The following is a 25,553-nucleotide window of genomic DNA, read 5'->3' as shown; positions in this document are numbered from 1 at the left end:
TTGTGTGCTCCAGTCCCGTGGGGGGGGTCCCCAATACTGGGAAGTGTGGGGCGGGGCAGGCTAATGGGTTTTGTGTGCTCCAGTCCCGTGGGGGGGTCCCCAATACTGGGAAGTGTGGGGGGGGCAGGCTAATGGGTTTTGTGTGCTCCAGTCCCGTGGGGGGGTCCCCAATACTGGGGAGTGTGGGGGGGGCAGGCTAATGGGTTTTGTGTGCTCCAGTCCCGTGGGGGGGTCCCCAATACTGGGGAGTGTGGGGGGGGCAGGCTAATGGGTTTTGTGTGCTCCAGTCCCGTGGGGGGGTCCCCAATACTGGGGAGTGTGGGGGGGGCAGGCTAATGGGTTTTGTGTGCTTCAGTCCCGTGGGGGGGTCCCCAATACTGGGAAGTGTGGGGGGGGCAGGCTAATGGGTTTTGTGTGCTTCAGTCCCGTGGGGGGGTCCCCAATACTGGGGAGTGTGGGGGGGCAGGCTAATGGGTTTTGTGTGCTCCAGTCCCGTGGGGGGGTCCCCAATACTGGGGAGTGTGGGGGGGGGCAGGCTAATGGGTTTTGTGTGCTCCAGTCCCGTGGGGGGGTCCCCAATACTGGGAAGTGTGGGGGGGGCAGGCTAATGGGTTTTGTGTGCTTCAGTCCCGTGGGGGGGGTCCCCAATACTGGGGAGTGTGGGGGGGGGCAGGCTAATGGGTTTTGTGTGCTCCAGTCCCGTGGGGGGGTCCCCAATACTGGGGAGTGTGGGGGGGGGCAGGCTAATGGGTTTTGTGTGCTCCAGTCCCGTGGGGGGGGTCCCCAATACTGGGGAGTGTGTGGGGGGGCAGGCTAATGGGTTTTGTGTGCTCCAGTCCCGTGGGGGGGTCCCCAATACTGCGGCGTGTGGGGGGGGCAGGCTAATGGGTTTTGTGTGCTCCAGTCCCGTGGGGGGGTCCCCAATACTGGGGAGTGTGGGGGGGGGCAGGCTAATGGGTTTTGTGTGCTCCAGTCCCGTGGGGGGGTCCCCAATACTGGGGAGTGTGGGGGGGGGGCAGGCTAATGGGTTTTGTGTGCTCCAGTCCCGTGGGGGGGTCCCCAATACTGGGGAGTGTGGGGGGGGCAGGCTAATGGGTTTTGTGTGCTCCAGTCCCGTGGGGGGGTCCCCAATACTGGGGAGTGTGGGGGGGGCAGGCTAATGGGTTTTGTGTGCTCCAGTCCCGTGGGGGGTCCCCAATACTGGGCCGTGGGGGGGGCAGGCTAATGGGTTTTGTGTGCTCCAGTCTCGTGGGGGGGGATCCAGACAAGCGGGGGCACATCAGGCCCAGTGCAGCCAGGCCTTGCCGGGGCGGGGCCAGTGCTCCCCGCACGCTGGGGGGGGAGGGGCTGAGGGAGTCCCCCCCCCCCCCCCGCGCTGCAGTCGGTCCGCCCGGCCAGCAGGCGCCCCCACGCCGCGCGCTCCGGGCCTCCTGCGCCGCGCGCCGCTTCCTGGCTCCGGCGGACGCGCTGCTCGCGGGGCCGCCGGGGGCCGGCCGAGGCCTGGAGCTGGGGCCAGGTAACCCCCCCCCCCGGGAACCCCCCGCGGCGCCCGACCCCCCCAGGCAGAAGGGGGGTGCGTGGGGTCTGACCCCCCAGGCGGAAGGGGGGTGCGTGGGGGTCTGACCCCCCAGGCAGAAGGGGGGGTGCGTGGGGTCTGACCCCCCCAGGCAGAAGGGGGGGTGCGTGGGGTCCTGACCCCCCCCAGGCAGAAGGGGGGTGCGTGGGGTCCTGACCCCCCAGGCAGAAGGGGGGGTGCGTGGGGTCTGACCCCCCCAGGCAGAAGGGGGGGTGCGTGGGGTCCTGACCCCCCCCAGGCAGAAGGGGGGTGCGTGGGGTCCTGACCCCCCAGGCAGAAGGGGGGGTGCGTGGGGTCTGACCCCCCCAGGCAGAGGGGGGGTGCGTGGGGTCCTGACCCCCCCAGGCAGAGGGGGGGTGCGTGGGGTCTGACCCCCCCCCAGGCAGAAGGGGGGGTGCGTGGGGGTCCTGACCCCCCAGGCAGAAGGGGGGGTGCGTGGGGTCTGACCCCCCCAGGCAGAGGGGGGGTGCGTGGGGTCTGACCCCCCCCAGGCTGAAGGGGGGGTGCGTGGGGTCTGACCCCCCCAGGCAGAGGGGGGGTGCGTGGGGTCTGACCCCCCCCAGGCTGAAGGAGGGGTGCGTGGGGTCCTGACCCCCCCAGGCAGAAGGGGGGTGCGTGGGGTCCTGACCCCCCCAGGCAGAAGGGGGGGTGCGTGGGGGTCCTGACCCCCCCCCCGGCAGAAAGGGGGTGCGTGGGGTCCTGACCCCCCCAGGCAGAAGGGGGGTGCGTGGGGTCCTGACCCCCCCAGGCAGAAGGGGGGTGCGTGGGGTCCTGACCCCCCCAGGCAGAAGGGGGGTGCGTGGGGTCCTGAGCCCGTTAGACCAATGGGGGCATGCGGGGGCTTCGGGCTCCTCTAGACTGAAGGGGCTACATGGGGCACATCACCCTAGACCAAAGGAGGGTTCACGGGGGGGCTTGGTCCCTCTAGACCGGGCGGGAGACACAGAAGTCCCCATCTCTCTGGACAAGGGGGAGCGCACGGGGACCCCCTATCCCTCTAAACCAGATAGGGCACGCAGGGGGCTCCATCCGCTGGCTCAAGGGGGCATGTGGGCTCCCCAGCCCCCAGCGGCTCCCAAACTTTTCGACATCATGCCCCCTTTTTGGTTTTTGAAAAACCCTCACGCGCACACACATCCCAGCAAAACTTGTTGAGCAAAAAAAATAAAAAGAAAAGAAAAGGAACTAACTGGGGCAGCAAAACTTGATGGGTGGGGGGAGGGTTGGGTTGTCTCATGCCCCCCAGTTTGGGAACCCATGCCCTAGAACAAAGGGGAAGTATGGGGGCCCATAACCCTGTAGACTAAAGGGGTGCACAGAGATCTGCAGCTCTCCTGACCAAGGGAGCACACGCTCGTTCATCCTGCCTGGGCTCAGGGTGGCAGTAAAGGGTTCCCCATCTCTCTCGGGCTCTGGTTAGCACAGGGTGTGGGAAGAGACCCAAGCCCCCGCAGGCTGCTTCCTTTTCAGATTCGGGAGCCAGCGTGGATGAAGAGCGAAAGGGGACCTCGCTTTAACTGCTCCTAAATCCGTCTCCCAGCTCAGTCACTCATTCCGTAGCTAATTATTCTAAGGCTCATTTGGGGCTGCCTCCTGTCGCACGGGGAGCAGGGTGGGGAGCTGTGTTCCCTGCCACATTTATTATCCTGGCCACATCTTCTGGTGCAGCCTAGTGCTCGGATGAGCTGAATGATATTTTACAGCTTCTGGTGACTGGCTATATTGAGCTGTATTCAGTACCGGTCTTGACAGAGGCCCGGGGACTGGCCCCAAAGGCAATTCAGGCCTTGAAGGCCCAGATTACAACATTCCTTGCTACGGCTCAACTTTCTGTGCAATTTTGTTTCATTCCTGTCTTGCCCCGCCTGCTATTTTCCACCTTATGTAGGAAAAATGTGATGCAAACTTTACACTCAGGTCTTGCCTTGTGAAACCCCATGTGGTTTTTTCTGCCCCACTAATCCCATCTCTGCACCCTGTCCTTCAGCAGTATCCCAGAAGACTGGTCATCTGTCCTATTCCAACGAAACAAGAATGCCCATTTATTCCCAAGGTTTTAGGACAGATGTTGGCACCTGCTATAACAAATGGGGAGATAAAAACTGAACTGCACTCATGCAGCACACTCGTCTTTACCCTTCAACATTCTGTGTTTAGGCTGAATATAAAGTAAATTGGAGTATTTTGTGGTGAGCTAGGAGAGCAGTAGTAAGGAGGTGGGGCCCTTGTGTGATATGTTTTATCCTGGAGAGGAAGGATTTTCTTCTGGTTAAAATACTGGGCTGGCTGTCAGAAGATCTGCTTTCAATTTCTGGCTCCTTCACAGAATCTCGGTGATACCTTGGCCAAATCACTTATGCCTGGATTCGCTAAAGAGAAACCCTGTCTTGTTGTCATCTGACCATTTTATAAGCCTACATTCCACTCATAAAAGTCATTATTGAGTTGCATTAGACCTAGTTCTGACCTCTATAGAGCCCCACTTTGGTTCCGTCCCCCAGTTTGACATCAAACATCTGACCTACTTTTGGAATACAGTCTTTCAAACAGATGTGCACTCCCATAATGATAGTGTCATCAAGGGTAGGTCTAGACTGGCAGGTTTTTCCGGGATACCGGAGGCATCCCAGAGAAACACCGCTGCGTCCAGGAAACGTGTCCGCTTTTTTTTTTTACGGCAGAGAAAACGTGCTCTTTCGGGGAGCCCTGAATACCTTCTTCTATGAGGAAAAAGGGCTCCACCTAAAGAGGAGGCTTTTCCACCATTTGGCCCGTCTAGCTGGGGCCAAATAACAGAAAAGCCTCTTCCGGAAAAGCAATCGAATAAAGCTATGCAAATTGTGTAGTCTAGATCTAGCCTTAGACCACATTTCCCTAGTTTGCTTATGAGCATTTGAAGTAGCACTGTGTCAAAAATCCCTAAGTAAAACCCAGATATATCGCATCTAAAGCTTTCTGCCATGCACTAGGCCAGGAACTCTGTCAAAGAGGGAAGTTAGGTTAGTTTGCTATGATTTGATCTCGATTACTATGCTGGCTATTCTGTATGACCCAGTTATGCTTACAAATTGGGTGTCTTAATAATTTGTTCTAGTGGCTTTCCAGGCATTTCAAGTTAGCCTGACTGGTCTATGTAATTCCCCAGGTCCACTTTGTTCCCTTTGTAAAGGTAGGTGCCTTTCTCCTTTTTCGGGGACATCACCATTCCTCCATGAGTTCATGATAATATTTCCTAACAGCAATGAGCAATCAAGGGTGTGCTGTAACCATCCATTGGTTTACATTTCTGGGGGTGGTTATGTAGGTAGGAAGGAAACATAGGTGTTTTTAACATGATAATATATGTGTTAAAAAACATTGCCAGAGACTGATCCAGAGTTACTGTTTCACTCAAGGGTACACTTAAATGTGTCTATTAGTCTGTCCAGTGTGTATTGGTTTGAGAGAGATTTCATCTATGCAGAATGTGGAAAACTAGTAAAAACATTCTGTTAAGTCCACAATATAAAGAAACAGACAAAGGCCGTTTAACTCATGAATGAGTGACTGGAGAGAATTATGGGCAAACTGGCCGTTTAAAATGGGTTAGAAGGGAATTATGTAGATAGCCAATTGTGCATCCCCACTCCACCGAATAGCTGAAAAAACTATCCCTGAAGCCCCCTTCCTCCATATTCCTCAATCTTTTGGGGTTGCAAAGGATTGTGGGTTCTGAGTCATAGGAATAAGTAATGTGAGGTGTTTGGGATACAGCTAGCTGGATGAGTAAGCAGGGGTGAGCTGCAATTTTTGCTGCTTATGCTAAATTGTGCATGTTTTATTGTCCTCTTACCTGCTGCATTAAAAGATTGATGTGCACTTCGAGAGCTACTGATCGGAGTTATATAAGAGTAGGTATTTTTACTTCCTTATTTATCATCCACCTGTTGCTTTCTGTGATGCACATAGTCTGTGTGATCTTTGGGGGAGAGACTCCGTTCTTGTCGGCAACGCACATCACACAATGGGGCCCGTCAGTGTATTTGTAATCCAAATAAAGAGGTATGCCAGGGCTGGGTATAGGATCACTTCTGGGTAGTTCGGACAGGCCTGGTATAGATTGCTTGCCATTAATGTGCTGTTCTATCTGACCACCTACAATGCACCATCACTGAAAAGTTGCCCTTGAAATTGGGTGTGCTTTCTACGTGTGTGTGTGTGTGTGTGTGTGTGTGTGTGTGTGTGTGTGTGTGTGTGTGTGTTGAAAGAAAAATCTGTAATGTTTTAAAATGTAGTTTTGTTTTATTGAGTTTCTTTCACACAAAGTACCCAGAAAATGCTTTAATTTAACCACTAAGTCACAGAGGGAGGGGGGAAAACTCACTAGAATCAGAGGGCAAAGGAGAACAGGTCTCAGATGAGATCTGAAGCTAGATAGAGAATTGACAAGGAAATGCTGGGAGGCAGTTCCGCGTGGCAAGAGCTCATGTCAGCAGTGCTGAAGAGAAAGAAGAGGTTGGGTTCTAGCTGAATTGAGGTGAGGACCAGAGAAGATCTGTGCGGTTCAGTTGAGGGTTTTCAAATAGATGAGCAATTTTGAACTGTGCCCTGACTTGAAGAGGGAGAGGGGTGCTGGCATGTGGAGGACTAGAACCTAAAAGGGAAAGGCAATGCAACAGTCCCAGTGCGGAGGAGATTGTAGGGGTCAAGTGAAATTCTTGCCCGTGTCTGTGCGCTCCTGTTTACACATCTGGAAATGGTCCAGCAGAATTTACTCACTGAGCTATTGAAAGGGCTGCTTAATGTTTGTGGTAGGTGGCACTCTTCGGGTGACAAACCCCATATGAGGGCAAAACATTGTTCTTGTTTCAACAGAGGTGGAGCTGAGAGACTGCCAAAGGCAGGGTAGATGAAGCAATGGGCAGACCTTTCAACTGCAGAAGATGTGGCGGGGAGAAGGAACGTTGAGGCCCGGGAAAGATTTTCTTACTTGGAGTGAAATCTTAGAACTTGCCTGCCACTTAGGTAGAGCAGATGGCTGCCAGTCTGCTAATGGGTCTGTTTCCAAGTCCTGGTCTTGAGGGGCCCAGCTGGGCTAGGAAATAATGGCCTAGAGTTAAAACTGGTTAACCAGTTCAACGATATAATTTTAATCATTTAACCGGTTAGCCATGGTGGGCTGCAGTCCTGTGTCGGGGGCTGCTCCAGGCAGGGACCTCTGTGGCCAGGGTGGCTGGGGGCTCTTCCAGCCCACCTCTCCATGGGTAGGGCTGCTCCACCCAATCAGTACACTGGTTAACCTTTTACCTAGAGGAGCAACCTTTGTAGCATATCTCCCCACAACAGGTCGGACTGATGAGGTTGCTTCAGCTGCCTTTCCCCATAGGCTGCTTTCTCAGTTTTGGGCCAGCACCGGGAGTTCATCCCCTTCAGGGTTCTCTGCAGAACCCACTTCTTTCAGACAGGCCTTCTCCAGTCAGGCATAGAGAGGGTTCCCTGGCAGTAGGTTCCAGACTTGGGAGGCGAGAGAGCTTTGTGCCAAACCTTGCCAATGAGCCACAGTCTAACGTGGGGTAATTCACATCACCCCTTTATTGCTCAGGGTCCCCATCTGAAACACAGAGTTTATGATGCTGGCTCCCTTTTGGGAAGCGATTGGAGATGTGAGGAGGCTGCAGCCTGTTGTATTATAGCCTACTGCCTGCAGTGGTTCCTTACTCAAGTAAAATGGCTGTGTCTGAGGCAGGGGAAGAGAGAAAACGGCAGCCCTAATAGGATTTGCTGCATGCTCAGCTGCTATGGCGGCAGGTGTCTTCAACATAATTTGTTACAACAAGCAGCAGCAGGCAGTACTAATTTCTATGGAGGAGTTAGAGCAATTTAGGGGTAAGTCTGGAAATGCTGCAATGCAGCTAATTGGCTGTGCATGTGACTAGATTAACTTATCTTTCTCTGTCTCCTTGCCCTGGTGAAGGATGATGGCCTCCATTCCCCTCCGGGTGACCTGCGGTCTGATCGCCTGGCTGTCTCTCTACACCTGGTTCTGCCATAAGTATAAGCACCGTACCTATGAATGGAGCTGCCGCCTGGTCACTCTGACCCACGGTGTCCTCGCCACCTGCCTTTCTGCTTACGTTGGTTTCATCGATGGCCCCTGGCCTTTGACTCACCCAGGTGTGTTATGGGAGTCCTCCCTCCCTCCCCCCCCGCAGGCAGAAAGCGGGGTCTTCTGAGTAACAGGAGCTCACCTCTTTTCCTCATGAGAGCTTGCTGGCTGTTTCCTTCTTGGGCTCCAACTCCAGTCAAAATGAAGTTGGTGCTGAAAGGGGAGGAAGCTAGATCCCTGTCATTAGTGCTCCCCTTGTCACCTTCTGGTCTCAGCTTAAGTCTCTTTATACCCTGCTCCTTCTGGAATGGCTTCATTCAGATCCGCTTCTCTCGCCTGCCCCTCCATCAGCTCGGCGATGGCTAACTCTTCCGTGATTGCAACATAGCCATGCTCTTTGCTGGGCATTTTGAACTCAGGGTATGGATGCACCAAATGCAGAGTGAAGTAAGTAGTTGCTAGTTCTATGGCAGCCTCTGGGGGCAAGTTCAGCAAGTAGCCGGTGTACAGTACTTGTGAAATGAGTGATGTGGCAAAGTAAGGATGTTAAAATGTGGTTAATTGACTAGTCGACTAGTTGATGGAATTTCCGTCGACTAGTCGATAGGCACGTCCACATTCCTCTTCTTCCTCCTCCAGCAGGGGCTCTTTTGCATTTCAAAGGAGGGGTGCGGAACTCTGCAAACAGCCGGAGGTCAATGGGAAGTCCCGCTGACTCCGGGCTGCACACGGTGTGCCTGCTTTGAAATGCACAAGAGTCCCCAGCATTTCAAAGCTGACCCCAGGCTCCATGCTATGCTGCATGCCACCGGGAGCCCGGGGTCAGCTGGGGACTCCCCAGCTGACCCTGGGTTCTGCATGGCACTTCTCCGGAACCCAGGGTCAGCTGGGCGTCCCCAGCTGACTCTGGGCTCCACGGCAGCTGCCCCTTTGAAATGCACAGAGGCGGCATTTTAAAGGGGCAGCTGCCGCACAGCTGTGCAGTGCTACCACTTTGAAGTACCCCTTCCCCCCCTTTGCTACCTCTCTCATAGAGGCAGCGGAGGGGGGAGGGATATCGGCTAGTCAAAAGTCTATCCGATAAGCAAATGATATATTATATTATAAATGATAGTCTTTAACATCCCTATGGCAAAGTAATATGCAACAAGAATGATTAAAGGTCTAGAAGACAGGAGCTATGAGGGAAGACTGAAAGAACTGGGCTTGTTTAGTCTGGAAAAGAGAAGACTGAGAGGGGACATGATAGCAGTTTTCAAGTATCTAAAAGGATTTTATAAGCAGGAGGGAGAAAAAAAATTCTCCTTGGCCTCTGAGGGTAGAATAAGAAGCAATGGGCTTAAATTGCAGCAAGGGAGGTTTAGGTTGGACATCAGGAAAAACTTCCTGCCTGTCAGGGTGGTTAAATGCTGGAATAAATTGCCTAAGGGGGTTGTGGAATCTCCATTACTGAAGATATTTAAGAGCAGGTTAGACAGACACCTGCCAGGGATGATCTAGACAGTTCTTGATCCTGTTGTGAAGGCAGGGGACTGGACTCAATGACGTCTCGAGGTCCATTCCAGTTCCAATGTTCTGTGATTCTATGATAATGTCACTTGCACTAAGCTGACATTCACCGAGTATGTGGGGAATGTGAGAAACCTGCTAGTGAGTAGGAGACAGCCTGATTTGTTTGCACAGGGAGAGGGAGTATTTCATACATTTCTGAAGAATAGAAGCCTCTGTTTAAAAAAAAAAATGTGTAAGCTTTAGAGCTGCAAAGATAACCTTTCAAATGTAGCCTGATGCAGCGCTGCTTTCCTCAGCCTGCAGACCCACAGTCTAAGAGCCTCTGCGGCTATTCATAGCCTTTTCCTAGTGTGAAACTGACACAATTTTTGATACTCCTGACCCCTGCCCACAAGGTTCTGAGCAACTGCCGTGAAACTTACCAACCTCTTGTCCATTTCACTCAGCTGCTTGGAAAAGGTCTGAGCAGTGGTGGAAGAGACTTGGGAGCTATTCACAAAGGCGAGACAGAGGCCAAACCCTCTCCCTGACATGGGAAGAGAGAGAGGGAGGGAACATCCTGCCAAATTCTAACAGCCTAAGAGAAGCTTCTAATGTAGCGAATCTGTGCACCTGCGGCTGATAGGCCCAGGGAGGAATCCCAGGACTTTCTTTGCCATTTCAGTCATAGAGGATTTGGGGTAGTAGTTTGCAGGACAATGGGCTTCTTCCCAGGCTCAAGCCTCTGAACACAGCTGGTGTGGTTCCCCCTTTTATCTCTCCCATCAGCCTCTGGCTAGTAGCTGTCTGGTAAACATTCCCAGGGACTGTGACCACAGCAGAGGGGGTAGCCTGGAGTTATAAACTTCAGCTTCTAAATATGTGTAGGCGTAGCTTCATGCACTGGGGTGTGCCACAGCATGTGCCTCCCCTGTTCAGAGGCCACCGGCAGTCAGTGCAGGCTGATGTCGTTCTTAAGGCTGCCCTGACTTCTGCTTTTTCTTCAAAGGACCGTGTGGGATTTTTTGCAGAGGTGCAGAATAATGGAGGCATAAGATCCTAGCCTCGAACAATCCTGTACCTGTGGAGGTAGCAGAGAGCTATTAGCCTTGTGCTGGCCATAGGAGACATTTCCAGGGTGGAGGGAGTCCGTGTTGCTTCCCAGCAACCTCTTTCTACCACTAGGACTTAGGTAAAAAGGCGTTAGCACTGCGAGGAATCAGGCCCATAGCCAATGTTCCCCCGCTTTTTCCCACCCATGTGCAGAATGCATTTTGTTACATGCACTGAGACACGTGTGGATGTGCACCACCAGTAGAAACATGTGCTTCTGGCTGTGGGCAGTGTGGACGCTCTGCTAATCAGCTGGGCAGCATTTGAATCTCTCCTGGGTGGCCAGCCAAGCACTCAACTTACATGGAAACCCTTGGGACCCCCAGGTTTGAATCCTGACAGAGTGTTCCCTCTTAAAAGTTGTGGTCCTGTCTGCCGTGCATGTCACATCACCACGGGTGGCAATGGGGAGAAGGGGGGAGTGCTGTCCCTTAGAGAAGGGATTTTCCTCCCCACTCACTGCAGTATTATGTGCCAGTGTCTATTTGGCTTCTGCCTGAACATACCAGGCCTTGGTATATTTGGTAGGGAAGCAATTCATTGGGAAGGGGTGGGTGGGGGGGATTTGTGATGCTCCCTGGGCTCCTTTGGGATGGGATGCATTATGCAAGAGTAGAGGCTGTTATTATGACTTTCTCAGCTTTCCCTTGATCAGTGCCAGGCAAAGAGGTCATTGCTGGAAGAGAACCCCATGGCCCTTGCTCTGATCCTGCCTGGCATAGAACACTAGGATTGGAAGGGGCCTCGAGAGGTCATCGAGTCCAGTCCCCTGCCCTCATGGCAGGACCAAATACTGTCTAGACCATCCCTGACAGGCATCTCCTCACTTTGATGCACCCGCTGGTGTCTTTCCTTTCTAGGGTCACCAAACACAACCCTCCAGGTGCACGTGCTCTGCCTTAGCTTGGGCTACTTCCTCTTTGACCTGGGCTGGTGCGTATACTTCCAGGCAGAGGGGGCACTGATGCTGGCCCATCACACGGTGAGCATCTTGGGAATCGCGGTGTCTCTGTCCCTGGGTGAGTCGGCCGCTGAAGTCAACGCCGTCCTCTTCGGCAGCGAGATCACCAACCCGTTGCTGCAGGCCCGCTGGTTCCTGCGGGAGACAGGACTGTACCACAGCTTCACGGGGGACGTGGTGGATTTCTTCTTCGTGGCCCTCTTCACGGGCGTGCGGATCGGGGTCGGGGCCTGGCTGATGTACTGCGAACTTGTGTCACCCACACCCAGGTGGTTCATCAAGGTGGGAGGAGTGATCATGTATGTGGTTTCCTGGGTTTTCATGGTCAGCATTTGCCGCTTTGCTAGGAGGAAAAGCATGAAGAAATACCATGCCTGGCGAAGCAGGAGGAGCGAGGAGCTGTACTCGGAAAAAAATGGTCATCTGAAGAGTCATTAACCATCGGGACTTCCAAGTTCATTGCTGGGATAATGCTGTGGATGCCGTAGGTGCAGTAGGTCTGGGGTACAGTACCTGGAAGAGACTGGATCAGAGGGGTGTATGTAGATGTACAGCAAGCTTTGTGAGTCAGGAAAGGGCTTAATTTACAATTAAAGCTGCAGCATAGATATAAATAATGGAATTAGTGGCTGCCTCCTTCAGCATTAGCATAATCTTGAAGGAGATAAGATCTAGCACTAGATCTCAATGTACTGTCCGGTGCAGGCACCTAGTGTGGCTCCGATTCCCTGTTCCGAAGAGGTGTGGTCCAGTGGTTGGTGTAGGCAAAGTAGGAGTCAGGATTCCTGGCTCCCTGCCACGGACTCTCAACTTAGCTCTTTTCATGCCTCAATCCCCTCGTCTGTAAAATGGGAATAATGAGGCCAAACCACCTCTGTCAAGCACTTTCAGTTCCTTGGATGAAAGGGATTCTATACATGCAAAATGTAGTACAGGTTGAACCTCTCTAGTCCGATGCCCTTGGGACCCGACCAATGCTGAACCAGAGAATTTGCCGAATTGCAGGAGATCAGTATTGTCTAGCAGCATTACCAACATTTCCACTGCTCACTGGGCTCTTAGAAGACATTTAGGGGCAAATTAGAGCTAAATAACAGCACAGAACACTGAGAGCCAGGACGGCTGGAAACAAACTTTATGGGACCACAAGAAACTTGGCCACACCCCTGCTAAGTGAACACCCGGCTAACTAACATCATGCCGGACCATGGGGTTGCCAGACAAGAGTGTGGGCCTAGCGATGTTCAACCTGTAGTTATTTATTATTATCTTAGCATTTCCTTTGGAAGAGAGAAGCTTGGTGATTGAGTCAGAATGCAAGTGCAGGGAAGATAGCAGGTAAATCCATATTCCTTTTCTGCTGGTTGCTTTTATTTATTTATTTATTTATTTATTTATTTGATGTTGTCATCATGCCCATAGGTCCCAGTCAGAATCAAGGGCTTGTACAAACACATACAATGAGGCAGTCTGAGAGGCAAAGAGCTTACAGTTGCTTTTCCCCTCCTCCTCCCTTCCCCAGCTCACTTCTTCTCACCCTGATCGTTGCAAATGATACCCACAGTGTCGTTCTTGGTTCCCTTTCTGGTGGTCAGGTGGCTAAGTGCTCCCGTCACAAAAGGCCACATCAGTACGTGACTAGAGAGCTAGCCTCCCAGCTGGCTGGCTGCGGTGGTAGGCTGATCTGCCTGTGGAGACTGAATTTCCCTTTGCAATGCTTTCCGTCAGTCCAGAGACAGGGGCTGGCACAGACGCAGCTTGCTTTGCTGCTTCCCTTGCTCTGGCTTGTGGATAAGTGACAGATTTCGGCTTGTCAGAATGACATCTTCCACCAGCAGTAAATTAATTTAAAAACTAAATCCCTTAAGTCGGATGGGACTGGCAGCTCGCCGAGTAACAACCAGATCCTGACCTCATTTAACCTAAAGTAAAGGCCGTGCATTTCCCTGTGGATTGAAACCAGTGTATCTGAAACCAGAATCTGGACCAGCATTGCCTTTCTGATAGCAGGTTGACCTGCACAGGGGAGTGCCATGTCACTCACACTGCCTCCATGTACAGATTCTGCTGTGTTGGGGAAACTGTGTTGTAGTGTTTATCTTGCCGCAGTCTCTTAAGCACAATTTTATTTTGATCCTGGCCTTCTATGCCACGCAGAAATCCATGGTTCATTATTTCAGTTCTGCGGTAGACGTCGCTTGTTGCAACCAAAGAACTCACCTGGAAATTGCCACATTCTGGCTTCAGGTGTACTGAGCTGGCAGAAAGGCAGGCCAGTCCTTAAAGGGAAACTCCTCCTGTTTTGCTCAGTGTAGCGATACAGATGTTCATTCTTGAAAGGACAGAGGTGGTTGTGGTTAGCACAGGTGAGTAGTGATCAGAACTCCTCAGCTCTATTCCTGGCCCCGGCACTGATGTGCGTATCATGTGACCTCTTTGCCACAGTTTACCCGTCTGTGAAATGGGTATAATATTGACCTACCTCCCATGGGGTTTCTTGAGGTTTATCATTAATAAAGCACTTTACCCACCTATGGTAGTGCTGTGTAAATGTAGATTTGTGATTTGAGAACTTTTCCCCATGGTATCAACTATTAACAGTAACTGAGACGAAACATTCTCACTCACACATGGCACTTCTCTATCCTTGGCTTACTCAAATCACAAAACTCCAGAGGGGTGCGATGTATGTGAACCCTGTTTATAAGCAGGATTCCGAGAGGTACCAGTAGATACCATAAACTGGAAATATATTTTGGGCCCATTCTTGCCATCTCTTCTCAGATAAAGTTCCTGTTTGATTAAAGCAAAGGTGTTGGGGTTGTTTGACCAAATGGAGACTGCAGAAGTACATTTGGAATCTTCCTACAGTGGCCTGAATCTGAAAATCTTCTCGATGTGGAGCTCCGTCAGTCGCTAAAGGGTTTGCGCAAGGAGGGCTTGCAGGAGGCAGTCTCGAGTGTGCTTAGAAGGAAGCCGAGCTTGGCATGTGCTCAGTGCAGTTTCTAGTTGCCAGCCAGGAAAGGTGATGGCTTGGATCGAAACCCAGATTATCAGAGAAGTGTGGCGTGCAGCTGCATTCACAGCTGATGCCGATCCATGCACAAACGGGCAGGTAGCCATGACGGTAGTGCCTGCAGTGGGCTCCAGGGCAGAATCGTGCACCCAAGGAGAGGGGAGATACCTTGCCATCTGAGTGAAGCCCCTGGTATGAGAGACTGTCCTAAATTACACTGAGTAGAAGGGCTACCCCATGGTGTCTGGAACTGCTGGGTAGGACTAGTGCGAAATACTAAGTTGTGTTTGAATTACTGTGTAATAATTACTGATGTTCCTCCGGTGGATGGTGTAGACGCTTTGTATTACGTTTTATAAAATAAAAGGCACTTTAACTATGGAAGGAAATGAGTCATGCTCGCTCTCTCTCGCTAATGCGGTTTCTCTTTTTGAAGGTAAAGTGCTGCCTACCAGACAAGTCAGCATGGCCTAGAATGGGTGAAATGTTTGCGATCCCTACCTACCAGTCAATGGATAAAGCATTTGAGCATGCCAGCCCTTCTCTGCCAACGTCTCAGTAATGGGCCTTGAGCAATTCTCTTTCCCACCACGTTTTTCCATGTCTCCATCTGTAAAATGAGGGCAAACTCCATGTCACAGGAGTGTTATTGGGAGAAAACAAGGAGGCTGTGTCTAGACTGGCCACTTTTTCCGGAAAAGCAGTTGCTTTTCCGGAAAAACTTGCCAGCTGTCTACACTGGCCGCTTGAATTTCCACAAAAGCACTGACAATCTCATGTAAGATTGTCAGTGCTTTTGCGGAAATACCATGCTGCTCCCATTCGGGCAAAAGTCTTTTTCCGAAAAACTTTTGCGCAGAAGGGCCAGTGTAGACGGCAGAGATTTGTTTTCCGCAAAAAAGCCCTGATCGCGAAAATGGCGATCGGGGCTTTTTTGCGGAAAAGCGCATCTAGCTTGGCCACGAATGCTTTTCCGCAAAAAGTGCTTTTGCGGAAAAGCGTCCTGCCAATCTAGATGCACTTTTCTGAAAATGCTTTCAACGGAAAACTTTTCCGTTAAAAGCATTTCCGGAAAATCATGCCAGTGTAGAAGAGAATAATGGTCCCAAGGCCAGTTGGACTGAATGAGGCCATCTGCAGGTCTCTGGGCCCACTCGGATGGTTTTCAAGGGGTGGAGTCGGATCCACACACGGCCCCAGCAGTGTAGAAGAGCTGTGGTGGAGTCACAACTGGCAGCAAACTGTGCTGGCACAGCAACAGAGTAGAGCCAAGGCAAGCAATACTACGCTGCCTTGATACTTAAGACCCAGCATTGGACCTGGGAAGGGGAGGGTATTTGTAGCATTCAGCACTGCAGGAATTCTAGATTGCCTGCTATAGTCAACCCTGAGGAAGCTGCTTTAGATATGAATGCTTCTCAGGGCTGTTCTAACTTATGCTAGGGGCCCAATGCCGTCCCTATAGCAGCCAGAGTATGGAGGGTGCAAAGATGGTACAAAGCCAGAGGGTGTGTCTAGACTACAGGGTTTTTTCGAAAAAACTTCTAGACTGCCGCCGCGTTCTTTCGAAATTAAATCAAAAGAACACAGCGGTTTTTTCGACCGTGGCAAGCCTCATTTGACGAGGAAGAACGGCTTTTTTCAAAAGTGCTCTTTCGAAAAAAGGTGTTCTTGAACGCAAACAGGGCTTTTTCGAAAGACAGCATCCAGATTGCCTGGGTGCTCTTTCAGAAAAGCGTCTCACTTTTTTGAAAGACGTGATTGCAGTCTAGATGTACCCCTACACTCAAGCTTTGCTGTTTGGGTGGCATCTCTTTAAAAGGCACAGAGTAGAATCTAGCCCTAAGCTGGCAGAGAGAAAGGGGGGGACATCAAGCAAGTGATGGGTGAAACAGTTTTCAGGGTACTCAGGATTGAGAACACTTAAAAAATAACGAATAGTCTTGCAGCATCCTAGAGACTAACGCTTAGGGTGCGTCTACACAGCAGGGCTGAACTCGAAATAAGCTGCACAAATTGAGCTACGTCAATTGCATAGCTTATTTCGAAATTGGGAGCGTCTACGCAGCACTTCTTTCGAAATAGAGCACTCTGCCCCCTGACTTCCCTTACTGCTCGTACCACGAGGGTTACAGGAGTCGGAGAAAGAAGGCCTCCAGCTTGATGGTATTTTGACATTATTTCAAAATAACTGCCTGCTGTGTAGACACAGACTAAGTCATTTTGAAATAATGTTTCTGTGTAGACATACACAGAGATTTGTCAGTCTCTAAGTCAGTGGTCTCCAGCCTTTTAAAGCAGGAGATCACTTTTTTAATTTAAGTGGAATCCAAGATCTACCTCCAACCCAAATACCCTGGCCCCGCCTCCTGTGTTCCCTTTCTCTGAGGCCCCGCCCCTGCTCACTCCATCCTCCCTCCCTCCCCCATCCTTCCTCCCTTTCACGAGGAAAGGGCAGCATGCTGGGGCACAGGCTCTGGTCTTGGGTTAAGGGATTTGGAGTGAGAGGGGTTCTGAGCTAAGCTTAGGGCAGGCAGTCGGGGTACCGGAGGGGGTTCTAAGTGCAGGCTCTGAGTGGGTGTTTGGGTGCTCAAGGCTAGGGCAAAGGCTTGGCGTGCAAGAGGGGGTTCACGACTGGGGTAGGGTTTCAGGATGTGGGCTCTGACTGAGCATTGCTGACCTCAGGTGGTGCAGTGGGGCTAAGGCAGGCTCACCCCTGGCCCTGCACCGCTCCCAAAAGCAGCCAGCAAACTCCATCCCAAGTCCTGCTGTGCCCTGGTTCTGCTCTGTGGAGATAGGACAGGGTGGGAGAGGGGGCACCTTGACATCAGCACCCCTCTTTTCCCTCTCCTGCCCTGCACAGCAAGCGGGAGGCAACTCCAAGGCAAAGGGCAGGAGGTGAGCAGCAGTAGGGGGAGGAGCAGCTGAAGTGCCGGCACTTGACAGCCTCTTGGCCAAACCGGTCAGGATCCCCTGCCAGAGGCTCCAAGATCTACTGGTTGGTGATCACTGCTCTAAGTGCTGCAAGACTAAATTATTTTTTAATTTTTCTCAGTTCCAGACTAACATGGTTCCTCCCGCAAAACGGGATTGAGAGTCGTCTTGTAACTCCACTGCCCCTGCCTCCAGCATGAGGAAAACTTGCTTGTGCTTAATTGGGTATCCCCTCCCTTATGCCACCAACCTCTCAGCTGTCCATGCACTCACCTCTGGGTTAGGCAGCCCTTACTTTGCCATGCAATCGGTGCCTCCCGGATCCAGAGCCTCACTGGAACATTTCCCCATAGCGTCCAGCCCGTACCCACAGAAATACCAGGGCTGCTTGCCTCCACCGTGGTGGGAACAGCGTGCACCCGCTTCAGGTGATTCATCTCAGAATCAGCCCGTCACTTAACATCACAGCACTTGGATATGTTTATAGTGAAAACAGCAAGTTTATTATCAACTCTCCGAGAGCGAGTGTGTGCAGATAACAGAAGCAAACAGTTACACAGAAAACTAAACGAATGGGCTTTCTAGAGCAGGGGTTTTCAAACTAGGGGTCGTGCCCCACGACGGGGGGTGGAGTGTCAGGCACTGGGTCTCGTTGCTGCATGGTGACCAATAGGGGGGCTAAGGCAGCTTCCTGCCTGTCCTAGAACTTCAGAGTGTGCTGCACCGCAGAAGCGGCCAGCAGCAGGCCTGGCACCTAGGTGTGGGCATGGGGCAGAAGAACACACAGGGCTCCCCCCACTGCTCCTGCCCTGAGCACTAGCTCCGCACTCTTATTGGCTGGGAACCTACTGCTGGCTGCTTCTGTAGTTCAGCCTGGTCTGCGGTCACAGGAGAGACAGGCAGCCTTAGTACCTCTGCTGCACCGCTGACCGGGAGCTGCTTGAGATAAGCCCCTCCTGCCCCAGCCCTGACCCGCTTCCAAAGCTGAAGCTGTCATCCTCAGCCCTCTTACGGGCACAGAGGCCACACTTTAGTCAAATTATGTTGGGTCGCAGAGCACCAACAATCTTCTTCAGGTGGGAGGGGTAGGTCAGTGGTTTGAGCATTGGCCTGCTAAACCCAGGTTTGTGAGTTCAATCCTTGCAGAGGCCATTTAGGGATTTGGGGCAAAAATTTGTTGGGGATGGTACTTGGTCCTGCTATGAAGTCAGGGGACTGGACTCGATGACCTTTCAAGGTCCCTTCCAGTTCTAGGAGATAGGCAATCTCCCATAATTTTATTTTTATTTTTTATTTTCAGCTGAGTCATGAGAAAAAAAAGTTTGCAAACCATTGTTCTGGAGAACTAAATAACGGGCTAATTTCCCCGGTACACATTCTCCAATGTGATGCCTCCCTGTTGATTTCAGATCCCGCTGTTGACATCCCATGTAAATAACTTGCCATCATTTTGGCTTACAATGCTTAGTTTCACCTGCCGACCGAGAGACAGGTCAAGAAATGTCTTTTGTCTGACAGAAAACCCGTTTGTCAACTCTGCCTTGATATAGACTTGAAAACACATTTTCAATAGACGTACGTAACTCCTGATCTGGTATCCATACGTACGTTTCACAATTGCATTAACAATCGGCATGACCCGGCTTTCATTTAAAACCTCACCTAACAGTCTTTGCTGAACCAGAATGAACATATCAGAATCAGGATATTCTTGTAACATCCTTCTCAATTGGCATTTAGGGTTTCGTGGACACAGTGGGTTCTCAAGTGTCCCGGGAACCTCTCTCATTTTATGCCTCCCCATTCTCTTTAAAAAGTCTTTTTTTTCCTCAAATGACCACTGTTGATCTTAAAGCAGTATATATAACCTTCCCTTTCAATCCTCTGCCATACTTCTGTAACTGATCCCTGTGTTTATGTTTTGTGAGGCTGATATTTTATATAATATTCAGGGCTTTATTCCCTTACAACAGATGAAAAAGCAGAATGTTTTAAGATGTTAGCGTCTAGACTTAATTCCAGCGCCGTCAGCAGGTCTGTTTCTTGGGTATGAAAAATGAGAGAATGTTTTAAGCCTCATGAAAGTCCTGACTGTATTTCTGATACTTCCAGACTTTGTGTAGCTTGGCTGGTAATAAAATTGCAAAGTCTGCTGCCCTTTCCAAAGAAATCAAATTTTAGCGAGAGAAATTATCTGCATCAGCCTTGAGTTGCATGAGCAATTTCTGGGCAAGGCGGAACTCTTTGGATTATCCCCATATACTGTCATCTTTCTCCTTCCAAACTGTAGTGTGCATGTGTTCTAGTGAATTAACATAGAAGGAATTCGCTTTTTATGGGCCTGATCCTCATCCCATTTTAGAAATGATTTGCTTTTTATGAGCATGCGCAGAACCCTGCACGCATACAAAATTTGTATGTGTGGTATGCTCTGGGTAGTGCTGAGTTGTCCTGGTCCCGCCCCTTCTGCTTGAGGCCCAGCCCCTTCCTGTCAGTCCCTTGCATGGGAAACGGTCTTGGTTATGATAGTCATGCAGCCCACAGAGCTGAATGAGGGCTACTCGTGCGGCCCACTCACTAGCCTAGGTTGCCCATCACTGCCGCTTTTTCAAGCATTGGCTTTTTAAAGGTGCAGCATATAAGAAAGCATCATGGTTACATAGCTATGTGCACGACTGCAAGAATGCTCCCACCCTTCCTTCCCCAAATTCCTGATTGCATCAAAATGGCCTTGAATAGTCACTGATCAGGCTTCATATCAGCTTCTAAAACAGATCCTGTCTAAGTCAACGTGCGGATAAAAGCAACAGTCACATGTCTGACTGTAGGCTCTCCTGTGGATGGCTCGATACTGTAGTTAGGTTTGTTAGACACGTGGCAGTCTTGCCCCTGGCCTTAGCATTGGAGCCATCTCACAACTGTGTCATAAGGTAAATCTCAGGAAAAGGCCAAATTCCAAGTAAAATCCCAACTGCTCAGAAGGCGATAGCCACAAGTAAGTTCCCTAGGATCAAAGAATACAGAACCAAACCCTTGCTCGGAGCAGATGAGATAATGCACCGGTGAGCTTGAATTAACTGAAGCCCAAACAGTTACCAACATCAATTAGGCAGGAAGATTTCAGCAGTGCTAAGCGTGAGAGCCAAACCTGCCTTAACCTACTCCCAACAGAGGGGCAGCTAGCTAGCTGTGTGGAAAATTAATAGAATCACTTTCATTTTGGAGCCAGCGAGAGGCGGTGCTTACTGCTCTCTGCCACAAAGCCAGGCTGTGGCGAGAGCTTCCATTTACAGTCAGGGGACTGCTGCCCATGTTTTTATAAGTGGGTCGGTCAGATCCAGCATTGTGATTTGCGGGGAGCAGTTGGCTTGGCAGCACATGGCTCAGCTCTGATGGATTCTTGCACTGCAGAGTGAAAATAGCTGACGAGCTGCTGATTGATCTGTCTGCAAGTTAAAAACTTAAAACGAATGGATTAGCTCCACGGCCTGGCTGCTCTGCGGTAGATCTGTGTGCTGTGTTCCCTTTGGCTGCAGTTCTGTAGCCAGAGCGGGTACATCGACACTGCACCCTTAGGCTATGTTTAGACTACAAAGAAAAGTCGGAAAAAGATGCACAAATTGCAAACCATAATTTGCATATCATTTTCTGCTTTTCTTTCGAAAGAGGCTTTTCTGAAATTTGGCACATCTACACAGCGCCAAATTTTGGAAAAACCTGCTTTTTCGAGCCATTCCTTTCTTCCTTGTACAATGAGGTTTACAGGGATGGTGAAAGAATGTGTCTGCTTTTCCTAAATTTTTTTCGGAAAAGCGGACGCGTTCCTTGGATATAGCGTTGCTTTTCCGGGATACCTTTTCTGGTATCCCAGAAAAACACTGCAGTCTACATGTAGTCTTATTTCGAAATAAGCTATTCTGGAAAAAATACTCCAAAATAGCTTATTTCAAAATAGCACATCTACATCTACTACAGGGAAACCTCAAAATTAGTCCGGGGCAGGCTTCCCTAATGTGGATGCGCTACCTCGATTTAAAGCCCCAGGTAGCACTGGGGAGACATTAGTTTGAATGGCCATGGGGAGGGGCTATTTCGAAATAGCAGCAGTGGAATGTCCACACTACTGCTATTGCGGAATAGGTATTATTCCTTCTGGAATGAAGTTTACAGAAGTCAGAATAAGCCATCCATTATTTTGAATGTATTTTGAAATAAAAGAATTTCTGTGTAGACGCTCGCATAAATAAATAAAGAATCATAGAACCATGGAGCTGGAAGAGACCTCAGAAGGTCATCAAGTCCAGCCCCCTGCTCTAGGCAGGACCAATCCCAACTAAATCAACCCAGCCAGGGCTTTGTCAAGCTGAGACTTAAAGCCCTCTAGGGATGGAGACTCCACTACTTCCCTAGGGAACCCATTCCAGTGTTTCACCACTCTCCTAGGGAAATAGTTTTTCCTAATATCCAACCTGGACCTCTCCCACCACAACTTGAGACCATTGCTCCTTGTTCTGCCATCTGTCATTACTGAGAACAGCCTTTCTCCATCCTCTTTGGAACCTCCCTTCAGGAAGTTGAAGGCTGCTATCAAATCGCCCCTCACTCTTCTCTTCTGCAGACTAAACAGACCCAATTCCCTCAGCCTTTCCTCATAAGTCATATGCTCCAGCCCCCTCATCATTTTGGTTGCCCTCCGCTGGACCCTCTCCAATGCGTCCACAACCTTTTTGTAGTGGGGGGGGGGGGGCCCAGAACTGGACACAATACTCCAGATGTGGCCTCACCAGAGCCGAATAAAGGGGAATAAATCACATCTCTGGATCTGCTGACAATGCTCCTCTTAATGCAACCTAATATGCCATTAGCCTTTTTGGCTACAAGGGCGCCCTGTTGACTCATATCCAGCTTCTCATCCACTGTAACCCCCACTGTAACGGCCGTTATTCCGAACTAATGCTGCTGTGTAGATGCACCCAGAGATGGCTGGGAGTGGGATAAGAATCCAGCCTATGTTACCTAAATGTCATGGCATAGCAGGTTGAAATGCTAGCCACATTGCCTCAGCCTTTTGTCCTTCCTCAACAACTTAAGGTCAGTATGTGGGAGACTCGTACAAGAGACTTAAAAAGTCAAGGCTGAGGCCTCACCAACCAAGGCCCTCTCCGTGGGTCTTACGTGTTAAAAGCTTGAGGTACATTTTGTAACATTATGTGTTTCCTTGGGTATCTTTTGGCAGATTTTCCTCTTCACATCCTGTTGTGGAGGAGTCCAAAGAGTGGTCACTTTCTAGAGACAGCTACCTTTAACTGGTGCAGTGTATAGTTTGCAATGGAAGGTGTAACTTAAATGGAAAATATTAATGTGTTGTAGCACCAATTCTAAATCCATCACCTGTCAGCAGCTGAGGTTGAGAGAGGCCTTAATCCCACAGAGTATGCTCTACTCTCAAAATATCTCACATGCTTCAACCCTAAATGGAATTAGGATTAATAGAGTTTAAAACCAAAAGGACCAATATGATCATCTTGTCTGATCTCCTGTAATTACAGGCCAAAGGAACATCTCCCATGCGATCTCCGTGGAGACATTTACTTCTGTTTGAGCTACAACGTAATTTAGAAAATGACCTGGCCTTGGATTAAATACTGCAAGTGATGGAGAAACCATTAGATTTGTAAGTAAATTGTTTTCTTGGTTAATTACTCTGTTAAAAATATACATTATGTGAGGATGTAGATTCCTCATAAACAGAAGCTCTTTCATAAAATTCTTTCTTTGTTTATACCTAACTTGAAATGTTTCTGAATGCTGATTGTTTTAAATGTAATTCTTAATATTTTTAGAAGAATAAAAATGAAAAACAACCCAACAGACCTACAAAAGAAGGAGATGTTTGTACTGAATCTACAATGAAATGTGGAAAAGAAGTGTCCAGAAATGTTAATAATACCTCAGCTAAATTGACAAGGAACATATACTGGCTAACAAAAATAAGGAGACTACAGCTGGACAAAGATTTTCAACATATTCAATATTGAGGAGAAATAATTATTCAAAATTAGAATTCTGACAGCACGTGAAAATAGAGCTTTTCATATTTTTCTTGTTTTTTTTTTCAGTCAGCTATGGAACTATTATTTTAAAAAAATAAAAAATGATTTTTTTGTCCAAATTGGAAGGGGGAGGGGGAAATTTGCCAAATGTTATTTTTCTATTTGCTTTTTTTACCATCTCCAAAACAAAGTTTCTAACTTAGTGAATCACTGCTCTTGCAAGCAGATCCAGCTCAATTAATTCTCCCAGAGATGGTCTTGTGGTTGGTTTGGATCATTGTGTATGGGGGAAGTTAGCATCTTTCCGGCTTGAAAGTCACAGTGCTCAGAGGCACACCAAATAAACCACAGTGAACCAGATATTCAACTTTTGTAAACTGTTGTCGCTTATTTGGAGTCAATGGAATCATGACAGTTTACATGAGCTGGGGATCTGGCACAATGAATCCAGAGCTCAGTGTGTATTTGTGTTCCAGTCTTATGTCTAAATGGAAGTACGGAGAATGGAGAAGTTGAGAATTCAGCTTTCCATTTGTCTTGCTGTTTCTTTTGTTCTTCGGTCCTCCGTGAACTGGTGCTCCTTGTTTCTCAGTTCCAATTCTCCAGGGAGTCCTGAATCCTACACACAGATAACTGAGTCCTAGTCACATGTATGTTTTAAAAAATCCAGTGAATTAAACTGTGCTTTACTACAGTGGTTTGTTTGCCCATTTTTTCCCACAAAAACTGTGTAGTCCTTAGTTGCTCAAGTCTAGACTTTGTGTGGATTCCATCCTTGGGCACATCCTCAGCAATACATAGGAGCTGATTCCTAGAGTGTCAGCAAACTAGATCTCTTATAAACTCCATAATCTGAAGTTTGATTAAAGGACTCCTTGCAAAGCTGCGGACTTTTAAAATGGGCCCCTTGGCCAGATGGGAGGTTTTAAAGTGGGAACTGTGATTCTGGGATGTTCCAGCAGATGGCAACAGGTCCTAGTATGAGCTATGGGAGCAGGAGAGATTGGATCTCGTTCTTTATTTTCAGAAATAAACATTGCATAACCGTTTTGACTTGGGTTTGTCCTTCCAGGAGTCCAGAGTAAGAGACGTCAGAGGAACTGACCTTCTTAATCGATTCTTTACTGCAATACCGGCTGTGGAGTTCCGGTCCATGGGATTATTATCATTCAATGAAAGAAGTTCCTAGTGCTTTGATGCATTTTCTTCTGGTCTGGACACTGGGGAATATGCTGTACAGAACAACCTTGCATTGCTCTGCAGAAATGGATTATATAACTTAATAGTCCTTTTCCTTTTCTAATATATGTTTCCATGAAGGTACTAACTGTAAATTGCAGGCTAAGTGAGGTTTTTATAGAAAAAAAAATCTATTTTAATTGGTTGTGCACCGTGTAATTGCTTATTGATCTTAGCTGCTGGATTTCATATTGTAAAACTGCCCAAGCAGCAGAAATGCCATAAATACACACAGATATTAAATGAATAAATGTTACATTTGAAGGAACGCACCATTGATGCCTACCAAAATCAACATTTGCTAAAAAGATAAACACTACTTGTACAAGGGCTTGCTTTGACTAGCTGTTTCCTTTCTTAATTGTGGAATTAAACATTAAAATGTCTATGTGAACCATTAGCAGAGAAAGTTAATCTTACATGCAAATGTAGACTTCTGCTTTATCATGGATGTGCTTTTGTAGAATGATTCTTTTAAACATTGAGGCCAGGTCTTTGCTAGTGGAGAAAGTTGACCTAAGATACCCAACTCCAGCAACATGACTACTGTAGCTGGAGTCGACATACCTTAGGTCAAATTTCCAAGACATCCCAACTGCGGGTGGTCAACAGCAGAAACTCTCGCGTTGACTTCCCTTACTCTTTGTGACTTGGTAGAGTACCAGGGTTGATGAGGGTGCCATCAGTGGTTGATTTAGCAGGTCCTTACTAGACCCAATAAATCGAACCCTGAGAGATTGAGCTCCAAAGCGTGGATCTTGGGATAAGAGGAAACAAGCCCTGAGGCAAGTCTTCAGCTGGTGTAAATCAGGGTAGCCCCATTGATTTCGATGGAGCTATGCAGATTTATTACAGATGATGATCAGGCTCATTCTCTGTACTGTATTTGTGTATACGCTTTCTTGTTACAAACACATTAGGATGGAAGACTGGGAAATTATGAAGCATGTTCAGCAGGAATGCTGCTACTCAGCCAGCAACTATGGTTGCCAAAAGCTTGGGTGGCATGATAAGACTGCCAACGAAGGGCCAAAAATAAAAATCCAGCAGATCAACTTAAAAGATCTAGTGTGTGGTTGATCTGC

The 25,553-nt window shown here is 49.2% G+C and overlaps 1 protein-coding gene across 7 annotated transcripts; it reads left to right on the top strand.

Moving 5' to 3' along the window:
- The first annotated feature begins 1,377 nt into the window (after positions 1 to 1,377).
- Positions 1,378 to 24,868, top strand: LOC102463935 (TLC domain-containing protein 5-like). 7 transcript variants are annotated; one of them, XM_075909234.1, is made up of 5 exons: positions 1,391 to 1,516; positions 7,530 to 7,729; positions 11,126 to 11,508; positions 22,726 to 22,850; positions 24,302 to 24,868. In XM_075909234.1, the coding sequence occupies exons 2-4, from the start codon at positions 7,531 to 7,533 to the stop codon at positions 22,816 to 22,818; spliced, it is 675 nt and encodes a 224-aa protein (XP_075765349.1). In that variant the 5' UTR covers positions 1,391 to 1,516; position 7,530; the 3' UTR covers positions 22,819 to 22,850; positions 24,302 to 24,868. The 7 variants fall into 7 exon arrangements, 5 of the variants coding, with proteins under 5 accessions (XP_075765349.1, XP_075765350.1, XP_075765348.1 ...); XM_075909235.1 differs by lacking the exon at positions 24,302 to 24,868 and adding an exon at positions 23,020 to 24,293; XR_012897685.1 differs by lacking the exons at positions 7,530 to 7,729; positions 11,126 to 11,508 and having other exon boundaries at positions 1,378 to 1,516; positions 24,302 to 24,313.
- The last annotated feature ends 685 nt before the right edge of the window (positions 24,869 to 25,553 follow it).

Source organism: Pelodiscus sinensis, chromosome 26 (assembly GCF_049634645.1).
Source record: "Pelodiscus sinensis isolate JC-2024 chromosome 26, ASM4963464v1, whole genome shotgun sequence".
NCBI lineage: Eukaryota > Metazoa > Chordata > Testudines > Trionychidae > Pelodiscus > Pelodiscus sinensis.
This window is presented reverse-complemented; position numbering and strand designations above follow the sequence as displayed.

Bases quoted from the DNA above. Each gene is read 5' to 3' on its own strand.
- LOC102463935 (XM_075909233.1), top strand. From the start codon at position 7,531: ATGATGGCCTCCATTCCCCTCCGGGTGACCTGCGGTCTGATCGCCTGG. The intron at 7,730-11,125 runs GTGTGTTATGGG...TTTCCTTTCTAG, and splicing joins CTGGCCTTTGACTCACCCAG to GGTCACCAAACACAACCCTC.